The sequence below is a fragment of the Syngnathus scovelli genome, chromosome 7, assembly GCF_024217435.2.
Source record: "Syngnathus scovelli strain Florida chromosome 7, RoL_Ssco_1.2, whole genome shotgun sequence".
Classification (NCBI taxonomy): domain Eukaryota; kingdom Metazoa; phylum Chordata; class Actinopteri; order Syngnathiformes; family Syngnathidae; genus Syngnathus; species Syngnathus scovelli.
In genome coordinates, this window is record NC_090853.1 from 3,398,205 (window position 1) to 3,410,987 (window position 12,783).

General features: G+C 43.3%; 1 protein-coding gene across 2 annotated transcripts; it reads left to right on the forward strand.

Moving 5' to 3' along the window:
- Positions 1–8,627: 8,627 nt before the first annotated feature.
- On the forward strand, positions 8,628–12,783 carry pld3 (phospholipase D family member 3). Of its 2 annotated transcripts, none has more exons than XM_049726413.2 (12): positions 8,628–8,809; positions 9,536–9,609; positions 9,772–9,822; positions 9,899–10,053; positions 10,190–10,373; positions 10,437–10,554; positions 10,625–10,752; positions 10,825–11,022; positions 11,096–11,235; positions 11,486–11,651; positions 11,722–11,821; positions 11,919–12,783. In XM_049726413.2, the coding sequence occupies exons 2-12, from the start codon at positions 9,583–9,585 to the stop codon at positions 12,104–12,106; spliced, it is 1,455 nt and encodes a 484-aa protein (XP_049582370.1). In that variant the 5' UTR covers positions 8,628–8,809; positions 9,536–9,582; the 3' UTR covers positions 12,107–12,783. The 2 variants fall into 2 exon arrangements, with proteins under 2 accessions (XP_049582370.1, XP_049582371.1); XM_049726414.2 differs by having other exon boundaries at positions 9,541–9,609.

Below are 12,783 nucleotides of genomic sequence, written 5' to 3' on the forward strand. Positions count from 1 at the left end.
GGTTGTGAGCAAATACGACTGGTTCAACTGGTTGCTGCACGGAACATTGCATGGAAGCCGCAGGAAAGTTACTGCCAGGGAACGGGATGGACTTTTCCTCCATTGGAAGATTAATCATCAACACGCTGAGATTACAAGTTACTATTGTTAATAATGATAAATGTCCGACATTAGTCATTGTAATTGTGCCAGTAAATATGTCAATAAAGTGAACACGAAATAGGAGATAAATATGCTAAGTTAGCACGATAGCTATTAGAACCGTCGTCGCAACTCCCCTAAATATAAAAAATTTGGAGCAGTCGAGCAACGTAAACAATACAAAATGTTGACTTGACTCTGAAGTTGTCTTTGTTTACATTTTTCTCGTGCATGAACGTCAGAATGTGTGTGCGGGAGATTCGGTTGGCATGTGGCGCAAATGTAAATACGATATAAATATCACTCAAACGATTCGATTCCGCTCTGAAATGAATCCAAACACGGAACAGGAAGCGCTTAAATATTCACCTTTACAACATCTCGGCCACATGTTTGACTTTTTTTTTTTTTTTTTTTTTTTTTGAGAGAGAGCAACACTTTACAGGCGAGACGGAATTTGTGATTGGCCGTGTAATGGCTCGCTGCGAAAGGAGAATTGCGCCAAAGTCTGCAAACAACAACATTGATTTTCCTCGGCTGCGTGAATGAAAACAACAACAGAGGAATCACACGGCCGAGCTCCACGCGCACACACAGCTATACGATTCTACAAGTGCATACACACACACACTTACACTTGTTCCCCACTTTGGGCCAGGAATAGCAAAATAAACAGAAAGATGTTAGCTGAAAGGAAAAAGGTCAGAGCGGTTCGCAGGCAGCATGGAGGAAAACAAACCTCACTCGACCCCAAAGGGACCAAAACATCGTCGACACCAGAACGATGAGAATTTTTTTTCCTTTTTATCCCTATACGGTACGTCACAAAAGGAAGAACAGCCCTCACATTTTGCTCTATGGAATAATTCCACGGGAAAACTCAACAACAAAAAAGTCCTAATTTTTCAAATTTTCTTATTTTTATTTTTTTTTTCAGAGCCCAAAATCCTGGTTATTTTATTAAATATATATTTTTAGATAGAATATAATTAAGAATAAACCGCATTTCTTATTTTCATCAATTTATGATCCCCACAAACAAATAATGGGAGGTGAGCGAGAGGACAGGGATGCCAATCACGATGATCATGGTGATGTTCTGGCAGTGAACGCGGTCGGACTGGATCATTGTTTGACGTTAAGAATTTAAATCAACAGAGAAGCGAGAGCGTGAAAATGCGTTTATTTAAATATGACGATGAAGTGTGTGTGTGTGTGGGGGGGGGGGGGGCAAAATGCCACACTAACAAGCTAACGAGGCTGAAAGAGCTAAACAGAGCGGGTCCAGTTGAGCCCGAGGGTACAGTTAGTGCAGCTCCATCCTCCGAACGTTTCCTTCAAAACATCCGTTGCATGAATCGAGACATCTTATTTCGCCAGCAGCCTCAGCCCGTTGGCCCCTCCCGTCCCTTTTTCGTCTCATCGGCCCAGGAAAAAAAAAAAAAAACTTCTTGAAAGGCTTTAGGTTAGTTCAGTGGCTTTTTTTTCTCGCTCCCTCTCTCAAAGCGGCCATCGGACTCAATGAACAAGCGGGAATGAACAACCATGGAAATGTTATTTACGACTTTTTTGATGAAGCGCATAAACGATATCAAAGTAAAAATTGTATTTAAGATGTTTTGGATGGATGGATGGATGGATGGATGGATGGATGGATGGATGGATGGATGGATGGATGGATGGATGGATGGATGGATGGATGGATGGATGGATGGATGGATGGATGGATGGATGGATGGATGGATGGATGGATGGATGGATGGATGGATGGATGGATGGATGGATGGATGGATGGAGTTAAACTGCCAATAAATGTTGTTTTGGACGATATATATTACAAGATAGATGCTAATATTTTGCATCATCGCTATCTTTCGTTAAATAATAAAAATGCATTTTTTTAATGGAATTTTTTATTTATTTATTTTTACTTCTATGGAACGTATTTCACCCGTGTCGATACAGCTGGAAATTTGGACGTATGACAAAACGATTATTTCCCTGCTCCATCATTCAACGGCATGTCGTCGCTGAATCGCAAGTTAAAAATATTGTTTCCTCTCTTCACTTTATACACACACACGGGCACGCACACGCACAGAAGCCCCACAAGGCTGCAATTAAAGTGCATTTCATTTTAGTCTCATCGAGCACTGCGCTGGCACAAAGGAAGCAGTGTTGGCCCGAAAAGGGACGGAACACAGCGAGGTATTGATGCTGATGGCCGCAGTCTCCTGTGGAGGGAAGTCAGCAAGAAGAAGAAGAAGAAGCGGCGGCGGAGAGAAAAAGCTTGCAGTTTTGTCACCATCGTCTGGAGAGTGTCGTTATATCAATTTAAAAAAAAAAGACAAGTAAAGTTTAAAAAAATGATTCATTCAAAGGAAATTGTTTTGGCCATCATTTCGACATGCCCGCCACCAAATTGGCAGACTGCCTGTATCTTTTCTGGTCCGACTTTTTTGTGGGCCTACTTATGATAGACACACCTACAGGGTTTCTCGGTGCCAAGTCAAACTGGCTTCGGGGAGAGAGTTTCCCCAAAAAAAGATTCAACGAGTCATCATCACACTTGAAAATTTTGAATAAACCGTGTCTGGAAATGGGATATTCAAAAACAAAATGGCAGACTTCCGTTGTCTTTTCAAAAATGGCATGGTGAGATTTTTTCCGTGGGTGTACTCATGATAGACATGTCTACCAAATTGCAGGTTAATAAGTGAAACCATTTTGCCTAAAAACAACAAGGATAGAAGAACTCCAAAGCGAAACTAATAGGATGTTTTTTTTTAACGGATTCCAGCTCTACTTCGACTCCGCCCTTGATTTCTGTTCATTGTTGCCGCTTCAGGTATTGCGTTAATGGTTAACAGTGGGCCGGGCCCTTCCCGGCGGAGCGAGCCGAAAGGCGGCGGCGACGGCCGCGAAAGAAAACGGTGACATTTGGCTGCCATTATTCACGGCAGCTTTTGTTCCTGCGGCAGGCGGGAGTGTTTGCATTGGGATGAATGGGATGGGGTGTGGAGGGCGGCCATGTTTTTTGGGGGGTGGGAGGGGGGGGGGTGCCAGGTGAACAAGTCATGGGGTTTAAAACCTTTGAGGAGATGATAAGACACACAAGCACCTTTCTGTGTTTCTCCGTCACTATTTTGATGGCGGCCTCTTTTCCTTTGCTTCTAATTTGGTCCGACACTTGGCCGTGTACGTCACAAACACATATGGCCAGCACGGCCATGTTTGCATAGTGTGTTTGCACAATATGGTGACAGAGGAGGAGCGGGGATGCTCCCCAAGCTGGAGGGATGCGCCGTTCCTGCACTTCTCATGACAAACCGAGAAGTCGTGCTGGTGGTGGTGGGAAGGAAGCTACGCAAATACAAATATTGACGTCAAAATTGCTTTTGTCGTGAAAGTGATCGTTTCTCTCGGCTCGATAATGATAACCGAAAAGCTACATTTGGATAGGATGTACATTTTTGAAACGTCGTCGGTGAGTTAGCTTTTGACAGAAAACATTTATTTGGTGTCCGTAAATGGCATGCAAAGCGCCGCTAGCGCTAAGTGTTTTCATCGTAGTGGTTATGCAGTTCCAAGCAGGGAGGCGACGTGCATTACGCTAGCGGCGTGCGGCTTAACTCAAACAGCGGCTCTCCCCTAACGAATAAATAAAAAGACACACGCGTGGGTTCTAATAGCCGAAACCGGCTTATTGCGTGTTAGCGCGTGCACATGGGAGGCGTGGAAGAGGGGGGGGCGTTCTATATTCTCTCACAGTGGAGTCTCAGAACAATGGGCGGCTTTGACAGAGGCCGACTGACAGGAGGAGATGGGCTGGAACCATTGTCTGCTGTGTTTACTCACAGACTCACCTGGCACTGAGCTAATAGCGCACGCTCTATCTATCAGTGCAGGGGGGACCGCCGAACAACCACCCTGACCCCGCCCCCTCCCTACTTGTACACTCGTAACTAAAAGGAAAACAAACTCTCATTCTGTGCATCAAATTTCAAGTCTGCATTATGATGTCGGTTTTTGGAGTTCGGTGTGTGTGTGTGTGTTTGTGTATATGTGCGTGTAGTCGCACCTGGATGTCCCGGTAGGTTGCGGTGGTGGTAGAGGAGGGTTTGTAGAGGAGAAAGAGGTGAAGTTGAGGGGAGGAGGGGAGGTAAAGGAGGATTCTTTCAGGTTTTTACTACTGTGCAAACACACACACACACACACAGTTGATAGGTTTGATGGGATCAGTTGGAAGCCTCACACATGACCCTGCCCCAACCCCACCCTTGTTGAATCCAGAAAATATGAGTGTGTGTGCATGTGTGTGTGACATTATGAAATTATTTGGATTTTGACAACAACGCATGAACACAAAAATCATGCACCCACACACACTCAATAAATAAAATAGATTTTTTTCACCCCCTTCTAATTGCCCTTGAGTGCAAAGGTTTGCCTACCCCGTCGTACCCCAGCGGTCCCCTCACTCCCGACCTCAAGGTTCGACTAATCAGACGGCTGCTGATAGTTTTTTTTTTTTTTCCCCCTACGCTTTTCAAAATCCTAATCTAGGCTGCCTGCCAAGTGATAAGGCCGACGCGGGGCATACCTGCCGCATTAATGATTACTCAACCTGCCTTTATTTTTCATATTTCTGTTCAGGCACTAACCGGAGAGCCCTCTCAGTGTAGAAGATTGCAGACGGGCAGCTCAAGCCGGCGGCCATTAACATCAAACAGACTTGAGTGGGCACTAATGGAGTAGAAGGGGTGTGGGGGGGGTTGCAGGGTCGTTATCTGGAGCGCCATCAGGTCACAGCGGCGCGCGCCCGACTAGCTGAACGCCCGGATGCCCGCCTTGTGACATCACACGGTGGAGAAGACCATTAATCAGGGAAATGTTCATTTGGGAAATGTGCATGTCTTGTTTGTGGACTCAGGTTGGGCATTCAATTACATTTGATCAATTATCCGTAAAATAAACAATCAATTGTAGTTTCATTGAAAAAATATACGATATTGATTTTTTTAAATGTCAGGGTGCAAAATCAATTTGACTTAGTAGGTCCAGCATGAGTAGACCCACAAAAAGTCTCAAGAAGCCAAACAGAGTCAGCCATTTTGGTTTCAAGCTAAATTTAGATTCAGTCCAGTTTGACAACACAAAATTTGGTTGCCACAAATAGTTTAAAAAAAAAAAAAAAACACACAGAAGATTGGTTAGGACTAAATTCTAGTTTTGAGGTGCGCGCGAAAGCTAACGTTGCGGGTCGGCCAGTGACCTGCTGGTTGTCTGGGCTTGATAAAGGAAGTCCTGGTTAATGAGTAATGAGCCTGGGCGCTACAGGTGGGGCGGGTGTGGGGGGTTTCGGCCAGGACGCCGCGCTGATAAGAGGGGACGGGACGACAGAGTGACTTTTAAAGGGGGGGGGGTGGCAGCAGTAAAAGACTGTCGCCTCATATTAGCGCATCCATGCTAACATTAGCGGCGAGCCAGGGGACGGAAAAGGATCGAGAAATGTCTCAAATGTGACTTTAGGAAAGTGGCTGGATGATTAATGGGCACGCTGAGAATATTAAATGACTAATAAAATGGTTCCTTTCAATTCTACTATATAAAGTTTTAAAGCGGAAGCGCTAGAGACACAGGAAGTTAGCCAATCATAGCCCACGCATGATTACAAAAGAATAAAATGGCGGAATGTGACGGTGACTGATGACATTGAGAAACCGATAAGACCACTGATAGTGACCTAAAAGGGGTTGCCATGACAACTCGCTTCCTTGTAACCTGGCTGGGGCTTCTCTTCCTCATTCTGAATGGCCTTACGTGGGAATGAACATGATGAAGTCACTAAAAGGTGTAAAAAAAAAATCATCTTTGTCATCCGAAACCTTCCAAAGGCTCCAAATCCTGTTTGCCAAAGCGGCCAACGGACTCCTCCTTTAAGAGCTCAACTCCCGCCGTGTTTGTGATTCTTGCGTCTTAGCCCAACAATGCAGAGGAAATCCTCGGCCGTGTCAAAGCTTTAAGGGTTAAAACTCCCGAAGAGTTTAGGAACCCGGCCTTCCTCTGTCCGCCCGGCACCTGCTTTGACATTTTTTTATTTTTTTTATTTTCTAAAATTCCATTTGAGAAGATTGCCACTGTGTTGGCTTATGTAATAAAGGCCAAAAAAGCTTCTTTTTTTTTTTTTTTTTTAATCAGTAGTTTCTGGGCAGGATTAAGCAAAAAATTGATTTCCTTGAAAGCGTGTACAAAGGTGATTCCTTTTCAATTTTAGACGTGTTTTTTTTTTTATAAACTATCACAACCTTTCCTCAAATTCAGAACCTCTTGACTGGATCTATCACTCCGCGATTGTTTTGAAATATTTTTAAAAAGATTACACAAGAAACACAGCACAGAGGTGTCTCTTTGCTCTTTCTCGTGTGTTTATTCTTCTATTTTGTAATTATTCAGGGCGAGCTCCGCTTTCCCGTCATTGGTCCGTAAGTCCAAAGAACTGCCCCGGTCTCGAAATCCATCCGCCTCTTTCCATCCCACCCAAATATGGTCCTTCAAACATCAAGTCGGCGCAGATTTTTCCCAAGCTTATCTTAGTTCTACGATCCTCTCATCTAAACTTGGGACCCCTCCAGTTCTACGCCAAGATCATCCACTATCCCCGAAGCCTCAGGTTTCGCCTCACTTCTTTTCACGATTTTGACAGCGCGCTCCACGTGATCAGGAATTGATTTTGACTCTCATCCAGTTCTTTCTGACCCCTGCCGCCCACTCTCTGTGCGAGCTGGACTCTGAGACGAGGGAGGTGGGAACACGGTATGGGGTAAAATGGTGAGGGGGGGTCAAGGGGGGTTGGAAGGGAGAAATGGACTGGCAGTTTCGCATCAGGTGAAGGTTGACAGATAACCTCTTTGCAAGCACGATTGTGTGCAGTTTATCACTTGCAAAGCACGAGCACCTTTTTTTTACCATTTTACTGTCAATTAACCAAACTTACAAACACAAGATTTTTCTGGAAACAAATATAAAATGTATAAATGTGATGATAGAAGACCTCAGAGGACCAAGAAGACCCACTTTTCCTCATGTTCCTGCTTTGTAACCCTCACTGTGTTCCGTGATGCACACACCTACCTGGACGTCAAAAGTTAGTCATATACTTACATAAACAACTCAGCGATGACGTCACCAATGAGTCATTTTATACCACTGACAACCTCGCATGGAATTTACCATCAAGTCGACGGATTAGCTTAACTACGAAAATCATACCTTGAAAGAAAAACCAAACATTTCACTGTGTTAGCAAATTAGTTCGAACTTCTCCAGCAGATAACATAAACACGATTGTTTATCGAGTGTACTAAATGACGGAAATACAATATCGAGACTAGCAGCTTGACTGTGGAAGTCAGCATTTATGACCGGGCATCGTAGCGACCATAAACGTTAATTGAGTCTGGGAAACAGAAATGACACACGTTGCTTCTAACAATAAATAATAGCACACAAGTTTGTCAAGCAAACTGTCTGACTGTACTTGTTTTAACTCTCAATTAAATGGGGTGGTTCGTTTCCCTTTTTGAAGTGATAATCTTGGAATTTCTTTTCTTTCTTATCAAAACGTTAAGTTTCAGCCCCCCGATAAAACAAATCGGCAATCATAGACACACATTCCACACTCTTAACCCTGAGTGCTGTTGAAAACACACGACATACTTTCTCTATTGTATTAATATTTCGGGTATCATTTGGTCAAATGGGAGCACAGTCAGGCTTTGTCAGTTTAAGGTTTGCAGCGGAAGGCCTTTGACATGATATGAAATTTTGTGTACTCACCAAGGTTTTTCAAGAAGTTGCTTTATTGATGTTTCTAAACGGTACTTCAATGGCGTCTTCCCTGTACCTGCCAATAAGCACAGAAACACAAGTTAATTCTCATCCGGGTTTTTCTAGTGCATTTTTTACATTATCATTTTGAATATTTTTATTTTCTGGATCTTTTAAATGTTAAAGTAGAAATACTGTATTAATTCAAACACACACGTTTTTGCATTCAGTCAGTGCAGGTCTAGCTAACTCTTAATGAAACAAAATCAAACACAATATTCAGTAAGATTTATGCGTGTGAATTGTTTTAACATTTTTTTATGACTTGTACTAATATTATTTGACCTAGCGTGATTAAATAAATATTGATGATCGAGAGTTATTGACTTCTTTACCTTCTCGGTTATCCGTTACAATTCCCTCACCACTCTTATTAACATATTACGTTGTCAATCGACATTTGTTAAATATCAAATGATAGAAAGTTATGTCGCCTGCGGGGCAGATTCAAATTCACATCACCTGGCAGGTACTTTTGTTGTTTGACATGAGCGGGATGACAGCGATATCTAGCGGTAGCATTTGGAACTGCATGCAAAAACCGATAACTCGCCCTTGCGTGTCACATGACTCTCCTCCCCCCTTCATTGGCTTACTCAGGTCACATGACTGTCACAGGCGCTTTACTACTGTACGGAGTTTTGCCTGTTGTGATCCATTTTCTTTGTTTTGTTGGAAGAAATCGTGAGGAAAGGTGATTTTAAATGACAATTTCTGTCTTATTGAAATACCGACGTTATTGACTGGGACTACAGTGAAAAGACAAGATTGAAAGGAGGTGCGTCAATTCTTTTTTTTTGAAAGCTTGTTTTTCTTTTGTTTGTGCAGGCTCAGCAAAACAAGCGAGTCTAAATGGAAGTTGTGAATTGAAGTAAATAATGGATCTATTTATTATTAACGTCGTGTTCTTTTTGTATAAAAAAAAATACTTAACGGCGTTGGTTTGCGACTTTGGAGAGTAAAAAGAGTCAAATAATGTTATTAAAATGTAATTTTAAAAAACATTTTAAAAATGAAGAAAATGTAAAGCTTTTTAAAAAAGTAAACTCTTTTAAAAAACGTTTAAGAAAGTTTTTAAAACTTACAGTAAATTCTAATTTACTTAATTAGTGCTTATATATATATATATATATATATATATATATATATATATATATATATATATATATATATATATAGGTGATCAAATATTGGTACATCCGCATTGCTGTGGTTAGTCACAATGGAAATATGCACTAATATGCAAATATTTTAACATTTAATGCAATGCATGAGATTATTTGTGATGAAATCAGCTAAAGTCAAAGTGCAAAAGGGAAGTCTTGCAGTTTCCCAACCCAACTACAAAACCAGCCATTCTCTCAATTCCTCATCTTAACCAGAATTACTTGGCATCATCAAGTGATGTTGTACTCAGGAGCAGTGTGAAGTAAATGGAATCCTGGAAGCTTCTCTGTGTGATCATGTGATTCTTTGTGTTGAAACATCACATGCTTTTATTTAGTGAAGAAGTCCTCTGAGGATAAAGGCAGAGAAACTTGCAGTGTGAACATGAAGATTGACGTGCCCTATGAGAAGGTACCAAGTTCATTACTACTTATATTTTCGAGATGCACAACATTAGCTTGACATCTCTAACAATTATCTGATAATCACTGAAAAAAAATGAGAAGATGTCTTTGTATCAGTAGGAAGTGATTAACTTCAGTTCCTTTACTCGTGTTCGTTTTTGTTCCCCAGTTGACCGATGTGTTCCAGAGGCGGTCGGACTCGAACAGCAAAGCTCAAACGGTACGACACGATCCGACACCTGATTCCGGTTCAAAGGTCGCCTCAAACAATCGTGTTTTGTCCTCTCTACTGGCAGTACTCCTGCTGTTTGGTGGCAGTAGCCTCCATCGCCACTTTGCTCCTTTCCGCCTCGGCGCTCTACAACCTGCTAGCACCTGATGCCTCCACTGAAACGTCTAAAATCGCTGATGATCTGCGACTTGACCTGAAGTCCTGCTCGGACCCTTGCAAGTAAGGAAACAACATCAAAAGGAACAGTGACTAAAAAAGGATGAAAGTTCTGCGAAATGAAAAAAAAAATGCTGCGTTCAAGAAAACTGGGACATCTGAATTGTCCAAACTAATCTAACTTGATCTGTCCTCTCAGGATTTCCCTGGTGGAGAGTATCCCCGAGGGCTTGCTCTTTAACTCCAGCGACCCATCTCACGGTTCCATCTACCAAGCGTGGCTGGAGCTGATGCTCCAGGCCCGCAGTAGCATAGACATCGCCTCCTTCTACTGGACCCTCACCAACCAAGACACGGGCACCCACGAACCCAGCGCAGATCAGGTGCGAAAACTTATTTTCTTGTCCGCCTGTCCCTACATTAACGTCTCGTGTTTGTAAGTGCAGGGTGAGAACGTTCTAAAGAAATTGGCCGAGCTGTCGGGTTCCTTGACAGTCCGCATCGCCGTCAGCGCCCCGCAAGACGGTCAGACGACCGAAGATCTCAGAAGGCTCAATGATTCAGGTTATTATCAAAATATACTTAAGTTCAGGTAACCCATTTGAAAGTTAAAAAACTAATTTGTGTGTATTAGGGGCTGACATCAGGCTGGTGAAAATGAGGGAGCTGACCACGGGGGTCCTGCACACCAAATTTTGGGTGGTAGATAAGAAACACATGTTCATAGGAAGTGCCAACATGGACTGGAGATCCCTCACACAGGTAGACAAGTACGAAGAACATCTCTCGTTGTTTGCAAACAGACTCAAAGTTGCGTTTGAATGTGATTGTCAGGTGAAGGAGTTGGGCGTGGTGGTGTATAACTGCAGCTGCCTGGCCGCAGACCTGGGTAAGATCTTCGAGGCCTACTGGTTCCTGGGGACCAGCCAGTCCATCCCATCACCCTGGCCCTCCAGCTTCTCTACCCTCTACAACAAAGAAACTCCACTCAAACTGAGACTCAACGACACCCCGTCCAACGTCTACTTGACGGTGTGGAACAACATCAAACTAAACTTTGTCTCAGTGGTTGTTGTCGTGTTAACAACTTCTTCTCCTTCAACAGAGTTCTCCTCTGTCCTTGTGTGCCACCGGCAGGACGTTTGACCTGGAGTCCATCTTGAACGTGATGGAGGATGCCCAGAGTTTTGTCTATATCGCAGTCATGAACTACATGCCCACCATGGAGTTCTCAAATTTCAAAAGGTAACGCGGACTATACTCACACAAGCAACAAGCGTTAAAAATCTTAACGGGATCATCCGGCCGAGATCGTCTGGATTGTTATTAGCAATGGTGGATCCGTTGCTAATGGCTAGCTGCTCAACCTAAGCTAAGAACCTGGTTGATTGGAGTTGAAGAAGCTAGGCTAACCGCTGGTGTAGCTAGATTGTTGCGATTAGCATTTTTCTTTTAGCGAATGACTTGATTGACATGTTCCGGTTGAACGTGGCAGGTACTGGGCTGATATTGACACCCAGCTGCGACGGGTGGCCTATGAGAAGCAGGTGCGAGTGCGCCTCCTGATCAGCTGCTGGGCCAACTCGCCGCCCGCCATGGCGACTTTCCTCAAGTCGCTGGCATCAGTCTACAACTCAAAGAGCAAGCTGGACATCCAGGTGGTGAGTAGCCGCGTTTTGTGGCGAGTAATCCAGACGCTCAGGACAGTCACCACGTCTCGATTGTCAACAGAAACTCTTCGTGGTTCCAACCAGCGCCGAGCAGAAGCGGATCCCGTACGCCAGGGTCAATCACAACAAGTACATGGTGACAGACCAAGTGGCTTATATCGGTAAGACGTGATTGCTAACGTTAGCCAACTGACTTAATATGGCGTTAGCCAACTGACTTAATATGGGACTGATGTCAGGTTGCTTGTATTTCTTAAGGTACGTCGAACTGGTGCGGCGACTATTTTGTCAACACTGCAGGCTCTGCGATCGTGATCAACCAGACGGCGTCCTCATCCCTTGAGCCAAGCGTTCAATCGCAACTAAGGGATGTTTTCGAGAGAGACTGGAACTCGGATTACAGCGCCCCCCTCACGCAGGACACCGATATGAAAAACATCTGTTAGTCCGCACGTTATCAACGAATATTTCGTTGAGGAGCTCATGCCGCCAAGGTTAAGGAACATTTTCACAACTAGAAAAGCTGCTTTCGACAAGGACTTGGCACATCGCCATTAAGACATCTTTCATCATAGCTCATCTCAGGGAGAAACTGGACATATTTTTTTCTGGAGTCTGCTGTGTGTAAATACATGAGATCACAAGTTTCAAAATTGAATTCATTTGTCATTAATTTTGTCGGCATGACCACGGGTGTGGCAACTGTTAAATGAAGTATAAAGAAAGACCAGAAGTAAAACTACTCTAAAGAAATTTGTAATCACAATTGATAAACTCCAAATATTTTGTTTTTTTAAGTTAGATTTGATGCAGGATTTAATGACTTGCATTGGCACTAGGGGGCGCTCTTTGTGCTGTATGATCAACTCAAGGGGACCTTGTTTTTTTTCTTTTCCCAAGGTAGCACTGACTGTACACCCAAAGACTAAAAATTCCAAGTGGTCCTGTTTCAAGCAGAACAAAGATCAGGAAAAATGTCTAAAATTTCCTTAACAGACAGAAAGGGCTGTGATTCCTAAATATTTTACACCATAAGAAAACCGGAGCAAGGTAACATGCCACAAACACGCTAATCGAAAATCGTACTCTGGCCTTGCATTAAATTGTTGAATGTTCTAGTCCA